General features: G+C 39.3%; 1 protein-coding gene across 6 annotated transcripts in view; it reads right to left on the bottom strand.

Annotated features, from left to right (window-relative positions):
- STAT6 (signal transducer and activator of transcription 6) overlaps positions 1–20,355 on the bottom strand; it is an 89,248-nt gene that overhangs the window by 29,917 nt on the left and 38,976 nt on the right. For 4 of the 6 annotated variants that reach the window (XM_087710612.1, XM_087710611.1, XM_087710616.1 and 1 more), the window contains exons 2-7: positions 19,691–19,821; positions 15,433–15,574; positions 13,220–13,303; positions 11,114–11,252; positions 5,513–5,574; positions 1,759–1,916 (exon numbers count right to left, since the gene is read on the bottom strand). In XM_087710612.1, the coding sequence (XP_087566738.1) occupies positions 1,759–1,916; positions 5,513–5,574; positions 11,114–11,252; positions 13,220–13,303; positions 15,433–15,574; positions 19,691–19,821 (716 nt within the window). The remainder of the gene's footprint in view (positions 1–1,758; positions 1,917–5,512; positions 5,575–11,113; positions 11,253–13,219; positions 13,304–15,432; positions 15,575–19,690; positions 19,822–20,355) is intronic. The other 2 variants (XM_087710615.1, XM_087710614.1) reach the window with 1 other exon arrangement.

The following is a 20,355-nucleotide window of genomic DNA, read 5'->3' as shown; positions in this document are numbered from 1 at the left end:
GGTCCTGCTCTTCACTTGACTAGCCATGCCCAATTCCTGTATTTTGCTTTTATGATGAGAGCGATATAAAGGATACAAGGAGTAATAGCTACTAAAATATTGTCAACCAGATGGGGTGAGGAATACAAATGACCAATGGTTGGGATTGGGTTCAGTGTCTGAATCGCTCTTGATCATTCTGCATGACTACCAGTAAACCAAGAGCAATTATGACAAATAGTAAACATGTAGAATACAGCTATAAGAAGCCAACATGATGTAATGGTTAAGAAATCACCTAGAAACCTGCAGCTGTGAGTTCTAGTCCCACCTGGGCACAGCCCAGCTTGGCACCCTTCAGACCGTCCTTCTTTCTGAATCCTAGGAAGCAAATCACTTCCAAAAGAACCATGTCAAGAAAATTGCAGGGACTAGTTCAGGCAATCGCTATGAGAGGACATATACAAATCTATTCAGCTTTCATTATCAATACAAGCTTTACTTTACTTTATTGTCATTGTACCTATATACACAGTATACGCATACTATGAAATTCACATAACACCTAGAGACCAGGTCCAACACACATAACAATCCCCAAACACACCCCCACCCACCCAAAAAATTCCCTGCCCCTAAGCGGGGAATAGCTGTCAATAGCTCACTGATGGTGGCCCTCTAGTTCATTGTTGAGTGCAACTATAGCTCTGGGATAAAAGCTATTCAGAAAATGTGTGGTCCTAGTTTTAATTGTTGTTTATCTTCTGCCAGAAGGCAACAATCTAAAAAGATTGTAAGCAGGGTGGGAAGAGTCTCTGAGAATGTTATGCAATTTCCTCAAACAGCAAGATGCGAAGATGTCATCCAGGGCTGGTAACTGGAGCCCGGTGATATTCTGGGCAGTTTAATGATTCTCTGTAGAGCTTTTTCATCTGCTGTGGAGCTGCTCCCATACCATGGAAGAATGCCATATGTCAGGACACTCTCAATAGTGCTGAGATAGTAGAACAGAAGTAGATGCTGAGATAGATTTATCTTCCTTAGCATTCTCAGGAAATACAGCCTCTTCTGTGCCTTTTCACAAGCATGTTAGCATTCATGATCCACGAGAGGTCAGAAATGGCCAGAAATTTAAAACTACCAACCCTCTCCACCTCCTCGCCATGTATGTACAATGATAAATGTACATCTCTCTTCCTCCTGAAGTCAATTATAAGTTCTTTAGTTTTTGGGGTGTTACGCGCAAGATTATTTTCTTTACACCCCAGTGTCAGCCCTTGTACTTCCTTCCTATAAGCAGACTCATTGTTCTTATTAATGAGCCCACCACTGTCGTGTCATCCACAAATTTAATAATTGTGTTGGTGTTATACAATGGGGTACAGTCATGTGTGTACAAAGAATAAAGGAAGGGGCTTAGCACACAACCCGGGGGGGCTCCTGTGCTTAGTGTAGCTGTAGTGCTTAGCTCTTCTTTTTTTTTTGTAGAGCTGAGTACTGTATAGAGATAAGACATTTCCTTTTGCTTGTTATATAGGCCACCATGCATCTAAGATCTGACAAGCAAATATAAAGATTTACACTTCGACCAACACCACTAGACCTCTAGATATGGTAACATTAACCACAGACCTCTATCAGGGAAAGTAGATCCATAAGAGACATTGCCATGACAAGTTTGCATTCAGCTACTTCTTTAAGCAGCATTAAACCACGACAGATTCAGAATGATAACATCCCGTCTGACAGAAAGTAACACATTCTTTTTGCACAACTCACCTCTTTTGCAGCGGGGACAAGTCCTCATCAAACAGACTTCCATTCCCAGCCAATTGCTGCTGCCTCTTCCAAATCAGAAGCCTCATTAGAACCTTCTTCTTGGCCTCTTCTAGCTCACTGTCCATCTTCATGAACAGTCCTTGAAGGCTTTGAAGAGACTAAGAAAAGGGATACATGAGTGCGTATGAAGAAAATGACATGCATTTTCTGGTATCTGTCAGATATGCAGTGGAGAATTCTGTTAGGACATCCATATTGTGTGATTTCTAGGAAGACATAGATCATCCACATGTAGAACTTGACTCAACATGTTAACATGTTTATTTAGAGCGTGGGAAAGCAATATTTTACACTGAAGGGTTTGGGCATTCCAAACAATTTTACCCTGCTCAATATTCAACTGAGTACAGAAACAATATTAACAAAATGTTTTTAGCAGCATAGGGGCTAGGATGTTTACAAGGATTAATTTTGCCCTTCCCCAGTAATCTTATTTTTTTAAAAATAGGAGGAGGAAGGTGTGTTGGATATCTTTGCCACCTTATTTGTAAAAAACAATAAAGGCAGGAAGTAAACAAACAAATAAAAAATAGCCCAAATTACTATTCTATTATTACTTCTTAATGGGGTTGAAATCAATGGGTTAATAGGTTGGTGGTGGCTGAACTGAATGGAAGAAAATAAGTGGGGGGGGGGTTGAGAGAGAGAGAGAGAGAGAGAGAGAGAGAGAGAGAGAGAGAGAGAAGGAGAAAGACACACACACAGAAACAATACATGAAGGAAGAAGGAAAACCAACAAAGAGATAGAAAGAAAGAATATAATCAAAAATAAAAGACACATTTCCATCTGCTCTTGGCTTTGGCTTTTTTCTACTCTGAAAAACATACAGCCTATGGCTATTGATGTTTAAGCACCTCTCATTTTTTATTTCGAAAATGTAAGTTTTTTTAGCCCGAATACTTGGGAGAAGCAGCTGATGAAGCTGAACTGAACAGATACAAGCAATATTGCCATTACAAATCAGAGGCTGGTCACAGCTTTCTTTAAGGCTTTCCCTAGCTTGGTTTACGCTCTGCATTACTAAACAGAAGCCTGTAAAAAAACTGCTTTTGGAGAGGGTCATTTTTTGTATTTCTGTTGCTGGGCAATTTCATCCATAATATTTCAGGCATTTAAAAAACATATTTCTGGTTATATGCAATTCTTCTCCCTAGACGACCTCTTCATCATTTTTGCTTTGGCTAAATAACTGCAAGAGAATAATGGGCTGCATTTTTTGACTAGTAACAATGCTGATGCAATTTAAGTTTTTTATATACACAATTTTAGAAATCCTTATTTGTCAACATGTTTGATTCTTTTTTAATGGGAATGTTTCGGCTCTAATCCACAGAAGCTCTTGTAGCCTTCAAAGCCATTTTAAAACTTGTTAAAGGAAAGCTGTATTTTCTTTTTCTTTAAAGATACAAATTCCTGGTCTCGAGCATTACATGGTCCAAGGTTTCACAACTCTGTTGGCATTTAAAAATTCATCGGTCAGGATGAGCATCAGTTTTTCTTAATCCTTATTCAAGCTGGGGAACTTATCTGGCTCTTGGAAATGAAGGGAAATTCTTTCCAATAGGATGTGAGTTGTAACCTTATTAACACTTGGATTTATATAGATCTTTCTAAGAAATTGTTCTTGGCCTTTTAACTTCCCAAAGGTCAATATTTGATATTTACAGTGCAATTCTGTGCATGAATATAAGATTTCAGTAGCTTTAAGCTAAACAAAAAAAAAAAAAAATTAGTGCACAGTACAACCTCTGGTCATGGCCATAATTCGTTGTATAACTTTGGTCACAAGCCGATTTGGTCATGACCCAAACCTAATTTTGGAAATTTGGCGCTTACAAAAAAAATGGCACGGAAGGTGAAATCGGCCATGGGGGGGGGAGGGGAGTGAATTTTTTGGTCGGAATTCGATTTGGTCGTGGTCAGAAGCGTTCGTGACCAGAGGTTCTACTGGATAAAGGATTTCAGTCATAACCTTATTTAACTGCTATATGATAACAACAGTAATTTCAGTCGGTATACATGCTGAATTATTTAAAAGCCTGTGGAATTGCCCCAGGTGCTTGGAGTTTGGGGAACTGATTTTAGAAATGGGGAGTAGAAAGCCAATCAACTGGCAATACATTATTTGAACAAAATCAAACTGTCACAATTTTTCCACTCTCCTAAAAATGGGCTAGATTCAGTTCAGTTATCTGGAGTGGAATGAAATGGAATGGTGTAGGGTCTCCTGTTTGAGCAGGGGGTTGGACTAAAAGCCCTCCAAGGTCCCTTCCAACACTGTTATTCTACTCCTTAAGCAATTTAGAGATTGAAGAAGCTACAAAAAGACTATTTTTCTGCACCAAACAAACTTGCTTTGGATGTTATTTCAAATACCATCCTAGACCAAAGAAAATGGACAACTTTTCAATAGTACCTCCTGTTACTGAACAATCCAGAGAAGGCAAGGTTTTTAAAAATCTTTTTATAGCAGGCAACTTTCCTTATGGGCCTTTTAATCTATATTTATTTTAGAGTCTTAGACTAAGCTTTACTTAGTCAAAGACAATTTTATCTTGGGAACCCGTTTTAGAATTTGCTGCTGTTAATTAATTCTTCCTTTCATTGTTTTATTACACTTTTTAAGGCCGTCATTATTACTGTTCTAAGTAAATAGAACCGCCTGGAAATAAAAGAAATTATACCAAATGCAAATACAAAAACCAAGGAAGTAATTTATTGCACCTTTAGTACACTGTTCTAAAATATGCAACTTGGAGTGTTCAGATGGTCCTCAACTTACAGGAGTTCACTTGATGACCATTCGAAGGCACTTAAAAAAGTGACCTATGACCATTTTTCAAATTTACGACCATTGTAGCATCCCCATGATCATGTGATTAAAATTCAGACGCTTGGGAACTGACTCACATTTATGACTGTTGCAGTGTCCCTGGGTGCGATCCTCTGACAAGCAAAGTCAATGGGGAAGCCAGATTCACTTCACAACCATGTTACTAATTTAACACCTGCAGTGATTCATTTAACAACTGTGGCAAGAAAAGTCATAAAATGGGGCAAAATGCACTTAACAAATGTCTCACTTAGCAATAGAAATGTTGGGCTAAATTCAGGTCATATGTTGAGGACTACTTGTATTGGACAGTTACTGTTAACAGGGATGGTAGAATATTACATACAAGTAGTTCTCAGGTTTCATAAGAATTTCTTATATAATAAGAAATTATAAATGAATTATTGCAAAAGAGGAACAACAGACATACTATTCCAGGAAACATTTGCTGAAATATAGCTCTCCTGAAACTCTCTTTCGCTACTGGCATATTTTATTGCACATTAAAACTATAAACCTCACTGACAACCTTTTCTTGGACAGATTCCCATATTGGAACATGTTTTTAAATCATTTGAGAACAAAGAGTAAGCCTAAACTTAAAATCTATCCAGTTTGCTTGACTTTTTAATGGCAATTACTAATCGTATTTGTTATTTTATTAGGCAGCTTCCATTTTTAGTTATTTTTAATAGAATGGTCACTTAAGTAGTTCAATCATTCTTTTAGACCATTTAGAATTAGAAATGGAAACTGCTTTGAGGACTCAGAGTTTAGACAGCAAAAAAATAGGGCAGCAATGAAAACAGCAAATAAAATCAAGACTCCATAATAAATTATTTGTAGTATTGGTAACTTACACTTGCTGGCAGGTTCTCTTGAATTGGAAATTGACAGTCCAGTGAGTTTTGTGACATTGGAGCTGAGGATCACAAATGCAGGGTTAACGATGACTATAGGCAGTTTTCACATACAAGCTAATTATTGCACACATTTTAGGCCATCATTTTTTCTTTCGTTTACTGAAAGTTGGGCACAAAATTCCCCACTTATAGTATAATTAGAAAAACAATATTCAGTGGATCTCTTTGGTGATCAGTCTCCACTGATAACCCGTAATATGGACTATCTCACCACTTTGCTAGGAGTGGGAGGCAGGTATAATCTGAATGGAATGAATGAAATTTACTAGTGTCCATATATTTCAAGGCAATAATATTAATAAAATAGCCCTTGGACATTATATATTCAAAATATATTTTTGAATAAGTTTATAAGGCTTGAAATTTTATATTTTAGAGGTACAGTAGCTATGTTAAAAACAAGAGTTTATTTCAGGAAAAGTTTAAAAAGAAAGACCATGAGATAAATGTGTGCTAAAAACATATTTTAGGGAAGCTTGAGCATGCATTATAGAAATAACAAATGGCAAAAAGATACAGGTAGTCCTCATTTAGCGATTGTTTCATTTAGTGACTGTTTAGTTATAAAAGTGATGAAAAAGTAACTATGACCAATTCTCATATTTATGACCTTCACAGTATCTAAACAAAAAAAAAAAGCTAAAATAAAATAATAAGCATAGTTGTGGTTTTATGAAGAATGGATGGGAAACATGACACAGCAAGCAGAGATGGCAAAATTAATTGTTTTAATTAAGGAAACAATGCATCCAGTTTTGCTTCTACTTGGAAACGGCTTCAAGACTATTTTGTGCTCAAAACAGCAAAGAATTATGAAATTTTGGGTGATCCGACTAGTATAGAAGTGTCTAATATTCACTAATGATGTAAAAGTAAAAAATTGAGAGATCTCTATTTTGTACTTTACTGCAGTGAACAAAAGTTGGAAGCCACTGCTTTTTTTTCCCTTTCTTCTTTACTACTTTCCTTCTTATCCCCCACCCTTTTCATATAGAGCCGAGGTGGCGCAGTGGGTAGAGTGCAGTACTGCAGGCTACTTCAGCTGACTTATCTGCAGCTCGGTGTTCAAATCTCACCAGGCTCAAGGTTGACTCAGCCTTCCATCCTTCCGACGAGGTGGGTAAAATGAGCACCCAGACTGTTGGGGGCAATATGCTGACTCTGTAAACCGCTTAGAGAGGGCTGAAAGCCCTATGAAGCGGTATATAAGTCTAACTGCTATATATATATATATTGTTTTATAAATAACTCAAGGTGTGAACATACACAATACTCTTTCTTCCTCCTGTTTTCCTCTGAACAATCTTGTCAGCTGGGTTGGATTGAAAAAAAAAGACTAGCCCAAAGTCACCCAGCTGGCTTTCATGGGAAGGCAGGTCTAAAACTCACAATCTCCCACTTTCTCGCCTGATACTCATAGCTTCCTGACTTCTAGCCTGTGGCCTTAACCACTAAGCCAAATTGATTCGCTTTATTATCTTCATTTCTCCCTGTATTTGAAATCTGTACAGATAGACTTCAATAACATTTGTATAAGCACAGTTGTGGTTTCATTTAGAGACCAGTTTCTTAACAGCTGAGTTGCCAGTCCCAGTTGTGGTCACTAAACAAGGACTACCTGTACCCATTTTTATCCCAATGGATGTTTTAAAATAATAAATTTTTAAAAAAAGACCAATTGGAATATTGCCTTTTAAGTCTATGCAGTGATCCAGATCAAATGACAAAAATGAATTTAGATACAGAACCCTTTAAAATAGTTGCATGAACTTGTATGGCTGTTGCCTGAAACTGATTTACAGTCCTGGGAAAAGGCTTGCTTGGTATAATGTGTTCCTGGCAGATGATATGCACATGACCAGATACATTCTATTTGGCCCTTCACATCCATATCTCTATATGGGTTGATGGCCTTTCAAATGTTGCCAAGAAAATGGATGAGATATGTGCTAATACACAGATGCATCTTATCTACTGTTGTGAAATGGGTAGGGAAGTGCTTCATTTCTTTGTCCCTGGACAAACTGGAGAAAACCTTCTTCTGTTTGCTTAATAATACATTTATTAATATTTACCAAAGCATGGTAAGAAAGAAAAAAGAAAGAAAAAAATCCCACAAATAACAATTACAAATCAATCAAATAACATTAGCTGGCTGAAGACCAAGTGTATTCATAATTTGAAGCAGATGTTAATAGAAAACTGACAGCTAAGTAAGAACAGGCTGAAATAACCAGACTACATAAACAAACATGCATTAATCCAATAAAAAGGTCTTTAAACCCCTTTTTAAAAGTTGTAACATTTTCACAGAGAGAAAGGGAACTGATTTTAGGGTCATAAGTCATAAGGTCTTAATATTTTTTTTAAAATATTTTTTTTATTTTTAAATAAACACAAACAGACAAAACACAACAAACACCACAAAAAATCTTCCATTACAAATTGTAAAGAGTGTGTCAAATGGTTACAAAGAGCTTTCGTGCATCCCTTCCACAGTAATCACCTACCATTCATATCAAGTTATATGTTTTAAATTAAATATATATAAATATATAAAGGGATGTAAAAACAATCATAGTCATATGAAGATTGAGGTATGATGATAGTAATATATATATAAATATAAGTCTAGATTCTTAAAATCCCAGAACTAGTAGCTGTGGCAGAAGGAATTGAAAAGAGAAGAAAAAGACCCTATTTAGAAGAGCATTAAAAAAAAAAAAAACTATGGGAAGAGATGAGAGAAATCAGATCTTGGAAAGTACCAGAATTTTAAACTTAGCTCTGACGCAAATGGGAGGTAGTGAAGAGCCCTGTGCTCTTCTGAAACATAGGAATAACATGGAAGGGCCAGATTAGCTCAAAAGGCATTGTTCTAGATCAGTGTTTCTCAACCATTGCCACTTAAAGTCCACAGGACTTTAAGTCACCAAGGTTGAGAAACTCTGTTCTAGATGAAGATTAGGGAGCAGAGATAGGCCTCAAAGGCAGGTCACCCATTCTTAATTTTATGTCCTATGCCAGTGATGGGCAACCTTTTTGGCGTGGTGTGTCAAAAATCGGCAAAAAATCGAGCATAACTCGCGTTGTGTGTCACTTTGACAAAAACATAATTTTGCGCAATTTATAGTTTAAACTACAAAAATGTATAATTGCAATATATAATTGTATTTAATAAACCAAAAACAAATTATTTAACATACCTGCTTAGTAACTTCTTTGTTAAGCGCTTTTGCATGCTGAGCTATGGAGTGAGCAATGCTCAAACTTGCAGAGTTTAAATTTGTAGAGCCTTTCATAAATTTAAGGATGGAGTTAGATTGGCTCTTATAAAGGTGTAGCTTCCTGGAAATGTATTCCCTCCTTTCATCCTCACTTTTTTCCAAGATCTGGGAATGATTAGTTTCAAAATGTCTATTTATATTCCACGTTCTGCTTACTACCGTTTCAGTACATAGAATGCAAAATGATCTGCCATTTTTTTCTATAATGCCATACATCTCGCTCCATGTCTCTTGAAAGGGTCGGCCACTGCCACTACCACTCCCTTTACTTAACCTTTGTTTTTTATTTTTTGGGTGCTCCATCAGTGGGCCAGTGACAGCAGATAGAATTATAGATAGCCAATTAGGGGTTAACTAGCCTAACAAGCTAACACAACCTCCCCCTCACTTATCTCAGTTATTGTGGGCAATTACAAGTCCATGGCACCCCAATAGTTGCTGCTAATGGCGCTCACAGTTCCCGTTGGCACTCCGCTGTTCCCTGCTGTGGTGCAGTCATAACCGACAGTCCCAGGAGTAGACTCTCTGTGCCGGCCTGACTGGAGAGAGGCGCGCACTGTTCCCGCGCTTCTCTCCTGCGGGTCCTCCCTCGCCGCGCTGATGACGTGTGTGCGCATGGCACACACGTCTTACCAGCAGCCCCTGCGCTCAGAAAGGGGCGGCAGCGATACAGTAAGTGAGTGTGGGCGGGGGAGATCACACGTCCCGCCCCCCCCGTTCCTCCAGCACAGATTCTTTCATCCTCGGCGGCCGTGCAGGAGCCGAGGATGAATCGCATGATATCCTGTGCGTGTCACCCCAAATGGCTACGCGTGTCAGCACTGACACGCGTGTCATAGGTTCGCCATCACTGTCCTATGCAGTAAACAAAGTGACAACACTGATGCTGTCAAGATGTGGCTGTAACTTCCCTTGTTATCTCTTCCAACTTCTGTTTTTGCTTGCCAAAGTCTTTTCACTAAATCTTTGACTCTTGCCCCAGCAGATTAGGAGTTAAGTGAGGGCTATTAAGTTATGTGTGATGCCTCTTCCCTTCTCATCAAGCTGCAGTGTTTTGGTACAGTCCTTCAAATGTGAATTATGGCAATAACAACCCCAGCCTCAGCCAGGCACAACAAACAACAAAGCAGATGTTATAATGTCAGGTGTTGTTGCAAGGAACGATCCCAAAGACAAGTTCCCATCAAACTGGCTTCCCCATGCAGGGAGGAAGTACTAGTAGTTCCTAATTGATGGTTACCAAAGCTAGTAACCACTCGTTGGATACTCGAGAGCATCTCTTTGAAGCCAGGATAATGGATCTGCCATATATGAATTTTCTCAGTTATATGTTTTCCTCCCCTCATAGATTGAAGAGGTAGAGAATACGTTTTTAATCAAACGTATCTACCACCCGTCTTACTAACTGAGTTTTCAAGTAAAAAGAGATAAAATTCATATAAAAATACATACAAAAAAATTCTGCAGCTCTCTCTTCTTCCCCACCTTTGCTGATTTCCTTTGTATCAATCTGCTATGGAAAAAAAAGGGTACGGGCATCCTAATATATGCGAGAAAAAATACCTTTCTGTTTTTAAAAATATTTCTTTTAAGGGGGAAAATGTATTTATTTAAAAGATTTATACGGTCACATCTAAAGCAACTCTGGGTGATTGCTTAAGTACAGTACAGTATCTGCTCCACAAGTATAAATTTAGGACGCTTATTACTGTCTATGGAGATTCTCAATCATTCAGGTCATGGTTATCTTAAAGATGCTTTTTCAAAAGGCAACTGAACTTTTCTTTGATTTCCTTAAAGATGTTTCATTTCTCAATCAACAAGCTTCATCAGTTGAAATGTCTTCAAGGAAAAAGCACCTTTGAGACATTACGCAGCTTATGTTGAAATTTTCTTAATTAGAACGACTCTGAAAACTCAGGTGGCTTATTAATACTGAGGATACTCTGCCCCCTGTCCTGCATGCCTATGTAATAATTGTAAGTGTATATAAGAGTTTTTAATATCTGTATTGTACTAGTCACAGTGAAATATGACAGGGGTTTGATCCACTAAAGTGGTTCATATCTAGGTGTCCATATATGGCTAGGATCAAACATGGCCCGTTCTGCTGCCAAGATTCCTTGTTGTATGTGCACCAAGCAAGAAAGACTGGAAGGGACAATTGGAGGGGTGGGGGGGGGGAGGTACAGTATTTTCAATACTTTTTCAGTGCCCAAACTTCTCAAATGCTCTTTATATTATATCCTACCTCTGGTGTTGCCCTTCATCTGCTGGAAGCTTTCCCGGAGAGTTTGAATCTCCTGAAGTCTGTATTGTAGCTTCTGTATGCTGAATCGAAACATCAGTTCTTCCCGCTGACGTTCGATGACAAGGGGAACATGTTGATGCTGCAAGAGGGAAAAATGAGACATGATTCTCCCTACTGTATTCCTTTTAGGACAGAACTCTTTTTCGGGTAATAAAAGCTGAAAAAACACATCAGGACAGAGACCTTACAGGCCAGAGACCCTATACCAGTGGTTGGATTCAAATAATTTAACAAACGGTTCTCTGCCCTAATGACCAGTTGGGTAGGCGTGGCTCATGTGACTGTGTGGGCGTGGCCAACTCAACATCACTAATATCAATGGCTGCTTCGCTTCAGCTGTCACTAAGTAGTAAGTGTTAACCAGAAAGGCAGTTTCTGAGAGCAGGGCAATAAAGATTAGGCTAGAAACAACACCAGAATGTTTCCTTCCTGCCTTCCTTACAGGATTAGCCCTGTAAAGTAAAACAAAAAGGGAAAAACAAAAGGAGATTTTTTCCAACAACCAGTTCTCTGAACTGCTTAGAAAGTTAACAATCGGTTCTCCCAAATAGGTGCGAACTGGCTGAATCCCATCACTGCCCTATACACAATGGAATGTCCCAAGTCAACAGTCAAAAGAGACTGAAACCAGCACATTTTTAGCATAGCTTGTACCTCTTGTGCTGATTTTACAAATAAAAGTAAAGAGAGAAGTAATATTTGATGGCGCTCATATCATGGAAGGCATAGACAACCTTGGGATGCCAAGGGCTAGAATGGATTTTGCAATCACTGGAAGTTGCTAGCTAAGTTGGCTCCTTAGCAACAGATAATAGCTGCCCTGCTTCCATTTTTTTATTTATTTTTTAAACATAAAAGACAACATATAAAACTCTCATTCATTACATACAGCATGTCATTTGGTTACAAGCGTTTGTGCATCCATATTTTCAATTACGTATACAATCACAAAATTTCCGTCTAGTATAACTAAGTATCTCACTTTCATTGTACATCATATATTCAATTACAGTTAATAGTTCTTTCTTTTCAGCAAACCTAATCTCCTTGTCTATTTAATAACAATATACCTTTATGTAATCACTTATCTCACTGATTATTTTTACAGTGTAAAAGAATTTTCCAACTGTTTATGTTTATACATCACTACTTTCAATTATGCATAGTCCCGCCAATCATCCATCAAGTATGCTTATGTTCATTATTGTCCTTGTTTTTCATACATCCAAGCACAAATGTTATTCCTTCATTTTTAAACAGAGTATTCTAAATACTCACTTCATACATGTACCAATTTTTCATTACTTCCTTATTAGACTATTTATCAGCAGGATATCTTTATAATACACATCACTACTTAGAGTTATGCATAATATCACCAATCATCTATCAAATTTACATAGATTCATTACTATCCTTATCCTTCATTTTAAAACAAAATATTCTAAATTATTCAATTCATATGTGTGTCAATATTTCATTGTATCGTTATTAATCTATTTAACAACATGATTGTATTATCACTTATCTCCTTCAATTAAAACATAAATAAAACATTTTTCATTTCTAGGTTTTTTATCAAGCCACTGATAAAACAAATCCCATATCTTATAGAATTGCTCATTTTCTTGTTCTCTAATTTCAAATGTCAATTTACTCATTTCAGCACACTTCATTATTTTTCAAATAACTTCCTCCTGTTTTGGTATTGTTTCATTTTTTCCAGTTTTTTTTGCAAAGTATATTGTTATTAAATTCTAGCTGCTGTTAAAAGGTTTACAATCAGATATTTCAAGTCTTTATTTTAAGTTTCTGGTATGATTCCCAATAAAAAAATCTCTGGTTTAAGGTCTATATGTTTGTGCATCATTTTCTCCAACCACATGTGAATTTTAGTCCAGTATCTTTTGGCTTCAGTGCAAGTCCACCACATGTGGTAATATGAGTCGGGTCCCTGCCTCCATTTTTAACCATTGTCTAACAGATGGGATTTGATAATCTGAGAAATGATTTAGGTCTCAGAAACAAATGTGGAAAATCTCTTACCTGCTGTTGAACTGCTGTTTGCTCTGCTTCCAAGATCCTTTTTATAACATTTGCCAGCTGCAGTGGATCTTTCCGATATCTGCTCTGTAATTGTTAGGCAGATGGCAACTGTTAATACTTGTCATCCTTCTGTTTACTTACTTCTGGGATAATCCACTATTCTTTCCATAACAAATTCACCTAGAATTGCTGTACTGGCTAATTTTATTTATTTATTTAGTAATTTTCTACACCATCCATCTCAGCAAAGTGATTCTGGGCCATTTATAGCAATATAATAAAGCCACATAAATACTTAAATTAAAGCGTGGATTAAAAAGAGTTAAGAACAAGTTGAAACATACAAGTTAAACATTTATTCCTTTCAAGTTCTGGGAAGCGAAGCACCTACCTATACTTCCCAAGTGATTCTAAATCACAAATTGTGCAAAGATCTTTAGGTTAATACAGATTTGATGTTTGTTTCAGTGGTAGAATTCAAAAAAAATTATTACAGTTTTCTGGGCGTAGCTTGGTGGGTGTGGCATGGCTTGGTGGGTGTGGCTTGGCATGGCAAGCATGCCAGGAGAAGAATACAGTAAAATCTCCATTCCCACCCCACTCTAGGGGAAGATTATTGCAAAATCCTCATTTCCTCTTGATCCGCTGGGACTCGGGTGGCAGAGAATAGATGGGGACGGGGCCAGAGATGGTATTTACCTGTTCTCTGAACTACTCATAATTTCTGTTACTGATTCTGCAGAACTGGTCAGAATACCAGTTCTGCAGAATACCAGTGAATACCACCTCTGGTTTGTTTACAAAAAAAGAACAGCGGCACCATGAATTATTACTCCTGGGTAAGGTTCCATATTTTGAATTGTTGTAAAACATTCAGAACTGGAGCCCTCCAGGCATTTCTGGTTCAACCCATTCTGTCAATTCAGGACACTACTTCATATACTGTGCATACCAGGTTTACATATGCATGTTTCTTGCATTGCGGCCTTGAAGTTCTGAAATTTACTTGGGCATTAGGACCTAGGGGGTTCCCTTTCTTAAAGTGCCCTTCTCTAAGATTGTTGAAAGAAGACTGAGCCTAGGTAGTCATTGAACTTCACTAGAAGTTAAGTTAGATTCCATTCTTGAACCTCAAGGAGCCTCCTAGCAATCAGAGACCATTGTCGGATAATGTTTGCTTGTGGTCCTGACTTCCTTCTGTTGCAATATCAAGATTCTGTATAAACAGGAAGCTCCTGACTGCAAAAGCAAATAGCAATGCAGAAGCAGGAATGAATAAAAACATAGTGTGTTGCATGGCAATTCTGTGGAGTCATAGCAACTGGCATGGCTGCATAAAAAAATGTTAATTCAAAATCATAAATCTCAGGGATATGATCTTATTTACTTTCTTTTTTTCTGGGTTTTGAGGTGTGCGTTGGGACGGGAGGAGATTTTGCTTGGATGCAAAACTAAAAGCATAAGTCTGATGGATCCAATTATAGACCAATCTCTGTAATTGGTCTCTGGTTGATTGAGATCTGTGAGGTTCAATTTTCAAGAAGCAGCTTGCATGTCATGCTTGGCTATGATTCTATGCCAGAACTTCAGATTAAAACATGCCTACACTTGCCTTTTTCTGTGATGAAGCAACTTAATTCAGTTACGAGCTAGTAAATTGACAACTTTTGTAATCATTTCCCTCATCCCAGACAAGAAGACATCCCTTTTCTTAATCTAGGGCAGTGTCAGCAACCTGCGGATCTGGAGCCCCTTGTGGCTCTTTTATCCCTCTGCTGCAGCTCCCTGTCACTGGTCGGCTCCACAATTGATGGAGCTTTCGGTTAGGACAGGTAGAGTAAAAAGGACGCCATGTTAGGAGGAAACTCTATGGTGGGGGAGCCAGACTTCCAGTCAGCTCCAGAATTGAACAGGGGCTTCCGTTTAGGATCTTTGTAGCTCTTTGACTGTTTAAGGTTGCCGACCCCTGATCTAGGGAATGCTGCCTGAAATGTTTAGCTAAGCTAAAGCCCAGCCCTTCTTTTCTACCATTTTAAAAAGGAGAATACAGTAGAAGGAACTCTGTTTCTTCTGCTATCTAGAAAATAAAGTGGAAGTTTAAACCACAGGATTCAGCATTACAATGGATGACACAGAAATAAATATGTACATTGTGGTAGGGCCGAAGAGGATCCTTTCGGTGACATATCACATTCACATTACAGCCTCCATACCTCAATGTTGACAACAAACTGAAGAATCTGAGCAGCAGAATTGCAGTTCTTGTTGGCAAGATCTTGTATCTTCTCCACCATGGCAGATAGCAGCCTTCCAGCCAGAAGAGTACAGAAAGAATCTGATCTGTTGATAAATTCCCTAGGGGGAATGTCGGGAGCAGGCAGGGAAATGGGACAAAAAAGGTAAAAATAAAGACGGGTAGAGATCCAGGCTACTATGCCTGCACCCAAGCCATCTTCCTCTTCAAAGTTCCTAACCTCAGCTGGTTCAAACTGGAGAAAGTTGGATGCATTGCAGCAAAAAGGTCCCTGTGCTATTCCTTCTGCCTTTATCTATAAAGACTCCCATTCTGCCAGAACAAGAGGGTCATTGAAACAATGGAAGGGCGTAAGAAGAGATCATTCTAGAGGAAAGGAACAGGAATAAGGAACATGGAAAAGAAAGGAAAAGAAGCTGAAAGTCAAGGTTGAAGTCCTGAAAATGTTGGGCAGAGCGGTGCCAGCAAAGAGAAGAAATTTAATGATGGTGGTAGACAGCAGTAGAAATCAGAGGTAACCACCCAAACCAGAGCATAGGTGGACAGAGCAACAACATTCAAACTAAAGGAGCAAGTGGAAAGGGCAACAAGCAACAAGTCCAATTTGGATTATTACAGTCAGAAAAGAATAGCACCAACAAGAAGGCTGAGAAGGAGCCAAACAAACCACACCAAAGTGAGTCCAGTGCAGTGGTATCCAGGAAGATAGGACCATGGCTTCAGTGATACACTGAAGCTTGGATTGCTCTCAGATAAGCCCCAGGGTAAGGATAGAAAATACTTCTACCCACTTGCAAACCCAAGCCCAGCCCTAACTGAAAATCTGAGGGCACTTGAGTCTGGATCCAGGTTGAGACATGCTCTACATCCCAAAAATATGAGTTCCAGGTGTAGTTATAAAAAAAGAAACAGACATTGGGATCTCCGGAACTTTAAAATATGTTGCTCACTTAGCTTCCTTACCTACTGCTAAAATCAGCAGTGTAAAAACCATTAAAGAGATATCTGCCTTTAGACACTGTTAATCAATTTGGCCATTGTGTGCACCTCCCACCTGTAATTAACTTTGTTGTTTTTATATCAGGCATGTTAATCGATGCTCCTATTCCTTCCTCCTGTTTGAGCAGCCTCCAGTTTGGGCTGCTCATCCCCAGGGAATAACGAGCCGGGCCAGTTACAAGATCACAGGCAAAACAACAAATGAAGCTAGTTAATACATCAGATGTGCCTTTGAGTCTGAAGAAGAGTGGGGGGGAGTGGACAGCGTTATTCCCTGGAGGCTTATAATATTTTATATATATATAGCCAAAACTATCTATATCTCTATCTCTATCTCTATCTCTATCTCTATCTCTATCTCTATCTCTATCTCTCTATCTCTCTATCTCTCTATATCTCTATATCTCTATATCTCTATATCTCTATATCTCTATATCTCTATATCTCTATATCTATATGCTGGTCTTGTTGTATTCGGGTCTTTTCCCGAGATAAGATAAGAGAGTATGCCAAGATACTCTCAATCTTACATGGGAAAAGACCCAAATATGCCAAAACCTGCATACCTGGGACGTGCAGACAGGGGAGGCAGGGGAGGCAGGGCCTCACCACTGTCATCATGAAACGGAAAAAAAATTATAAGGAAAAAGGCTGAGGTAGTTGCTGCCAGAGTCACAGTGGATGACTCTGCTTAGTGCTTAACTGTTTAAAAAAGCCTCTAAAAAAATTGCCCTCTGCAGGAGGAGGCGAGAGAACCACATGCCTCCTTTAGTCTATCTTTATGATCACTTGAGCAGAGCAAGGGTTAAAAGGTGAAAAATTCCTTATGTAGAGGAGGCACGTGGTTCTCTCGCCTCCTCCTGCAGAGGGCACTTTTTTAGAGGCTTTTTTTTAAACAGTTAAGCAGAGTCATCCATTGGAGGCTCTGGCAGCAGCTAACCCAGCCTTACTTCAGCAGCTCTTCCCTTTTTCTTTTTACATTTTTTACATTTTCATCATGGCAAACAAGAGGAGAGTTGAAATCCTCTGTGAAACAGCTGGAAAAGGTATGTGGGTCGGAGGGGGGAGGAATTCAAAATTATTGTAATTTGTAAGTAATTGTAATTTGTATTATTATAAGTAATTTTTGTGTGTGTGTGTGTTTTACCCGCCTCTGGTGGCGCGCGGGTTGGCACTTTATTTTTTAATTTTTAATTTTTTTAAGCCATGTTGCCACACCACGCCATAGAGTGGTACACGCCCTGCTCTATGGCGGAAAGCCGCGCCGGGACTTTAAAGTTTAAAGTCCCAGTGCGGCTTTCCGCCATAGAGCAGGACACATCGGGGCTTCGGGGGCGGCTTTTGGAAAGCCGTGCCAAAGCCCGGGTGCGGCTTTCCGAAAGCCGCCCTGAAGTCCCGACGCGTCCCGCTCTATGGCTGTCGTTCTGCTCTATGGCGGATGCGTCGGCCATAGAGCGGGATGCGTCGGGGCTTCGGGGGCGGCTTTTGGAAAGCCGCGCCATAGAGCGGGACGCGTCGGGGCTTCAGGGGCAGCTGGCGCTGGCAGGCAGCTTTTGCTCACTTGCGTGTGTGTGTGTTAGTAGATATTCACAGGTACAGGTGTGCAGGTCTTGGCGTATTCAGGTCTTTTTCCGTGTAAGATTGAGAGTATCCTGGCGATGTTTTGATGAGGTCCCACTCGCCATCTTCAGGCTGGTGCCTTCAGCTTCGGGCTTGTGGGAGCAAAGCGTGATCGGAGATGGCGTCTTTCTATAAATATTGTGTGTGTGTGTGGTGTTGGCTTTGTTGCTGTAAGCGGGTTGGTTAGCTGTGTTGTTACATCTTGATTAGTTGATGGAGTTGATGTATGCAGATTAGTCGGCTGTTTCGTAACATCCTGTGTGGCTAAGGTACTAGCTGTGTGTCCATTAGTCTTTTGTGTTGTAACGATCTGGGTAATGGGCTGTATGATGACATCCTGAGCTCTAGTGTAGTGATATCCTGAGTCCTGGGAGGTTGGCTGTGTTGTAAAATCCTGAGCCTTTGCACTGTAGCCTCTTGAGTTCTGTGATGTAATGTCCTGAGCAGATGGCTGTGATGTAACATCCCGGGCTTTGGTTTGGCTCCGAGTTTGCGGTCTGGCCATGTGTTCATGGCGTGTGTCAGTTTGCTTTTGTGGGAGTCGGAGGGAGGTGCAGCAGTTGGTGATGCCGCCGTGGTTTGGCTTCTGGATAGTGGTTGCATTTCATCTATGGGTTGGGTTTGGGCTTGAGTCTGGTGAGGGTGGCATCCTGTGTTGTTCTGGGTCCAGTGTCGGTTTTCATGGCTGGGACTCATTTGTTGACTAGGGGTAGTTTCCAGATGTCTGGTAGGTGGGAGGTATCGTCACGTTTATTCATGTTGTGGGGGTGTTTCTCTAGTAGGTAGGTAGGTAGGTAGGTAGGTAGGTAGGTAGGTAGGTAGACAGAGAGAGAGAGAGAGAGAGAGAGAGAGAGAGAGAGAGAGAGAGAGAGAGAGAGAGAGAGATGATAGATAGACAGACAGACAGATAGATATTATACACACCTACACACACACACACACACACACACACACACACACACACAAGCATGCATACATATCTGAGATAGAAACTAGGACAAAGCTGAGATATAAACTCTAGAGAAAATCGAAAAGGAGCAATAAGAGATAATGAAACTCAAGTAAATGTTATGTTAGAAAAAAAAGTGAGGTAATAAAAGACACTTGAAGCTTAGATTTGAGTGAAAACGTAGTTCACAAGATTTTGATAACAGAAAGACCCCGTTCACAAGAATCTATAATCTCCTACATAAACTTGTGACTCTTCTCAACCTAATCTATCACACAAACCATTACCAAGAAAAGGGTAACACTCTTAAACCTCACTTTGCATTGCCAAACTTCTTGGAAGGATCTGAGTAAGATGAGAACATATTACCCATCTTATTATATATTATCTTCATATTACTCATGGATTTCTAAGAGGCTGACTAAGATGATTTCTGAGTCAAAACTGAAATGTAATGAAGATCTAGAAATGATAAATATAGCACAATTCTGTTGAACAAGGAACTATTCCAAATTTATGATGTAAACAAAATAGTCAGATGGAAATAGAACAAGGTATACCCATCTGTACATTAGGAACATGGGGTTAAAAACCACACATAGCCAGAGGTGATTAAATTTACCATTCATTACCTTTTTAGCAGACTTACCATGGCTCTGTTTCTAGCCATTCCCCTAGGAGACAACGTAGAGTATGAGGAAATTCTTCATACAAGCCGTTGAACCGCTCCGGAGACATGGTGGAGACATAGCTCCACAGGGATGTGTTGGTATTGGTCATCTGAAATGGTAAAAACCAATGTTCATTATTGCAATACATCACACAGAAGGTGTTACAAGATACAGTGTTGACTAACACTTCATTTCCTGCCTGAGGGGTCTTTTCCACTAATTTGAGTCCAAAACTAGTCCCAATGCAAACATCAAATAGTTTTTCATACCTCTCTAGATGTATTAGATGGGGGCAGGGCCAGTCAGAGGCAGTATTTACAGGCCCTCCAAACTAATCAAAATTTCCTCTACCAGTTCTCCAGAACTGGTCAGCATCTGCTGAATACCACCTCTGGATCTCATTCAGGAGAGAAAGAAAACAGTAGAACAATCTAGCTAAGTTTGATACTGAGCAGGTAGGATGCAGTCAATAGGCTACAATTTGGCTGAAGCTTCCTAGCTTCTTCATCCCTAGCAGAATGAAGTCAATATTTACAGTAAAAGCAGAAGTGAAACCCTGTTATAAGATCTGGATCTTCTTTCAGGCCTTTGGCAAGGGTGAATGAAGGCTCTCTTAGATTGCCTGAGTTTCTTTCTTTTTTGT

The sequence above is a fragment of the Thamnophis sirtalis genome, unplaced genomic scaffold (assembly GCF_051295495.1).
Source record: "Thamnophis sirtalis isolate CommonGarterSnake01/CBP01778 unplaced genomic scaffold, rThaSir2_p1.2 scaffold_3, whole genome shotgun sequence".
Lineage (NCBI taxonomy): Eukaryota > Metazoa > Chordata > Lepidosauria > Squamata > Natricidae > Thamnophis > Thamnophis sirtalis.
The sequence above is the reverse complement of the archived record's forward strand: the minus strand, read 5'-3'. Positions and strand labels throughout refer to the sequence as shown.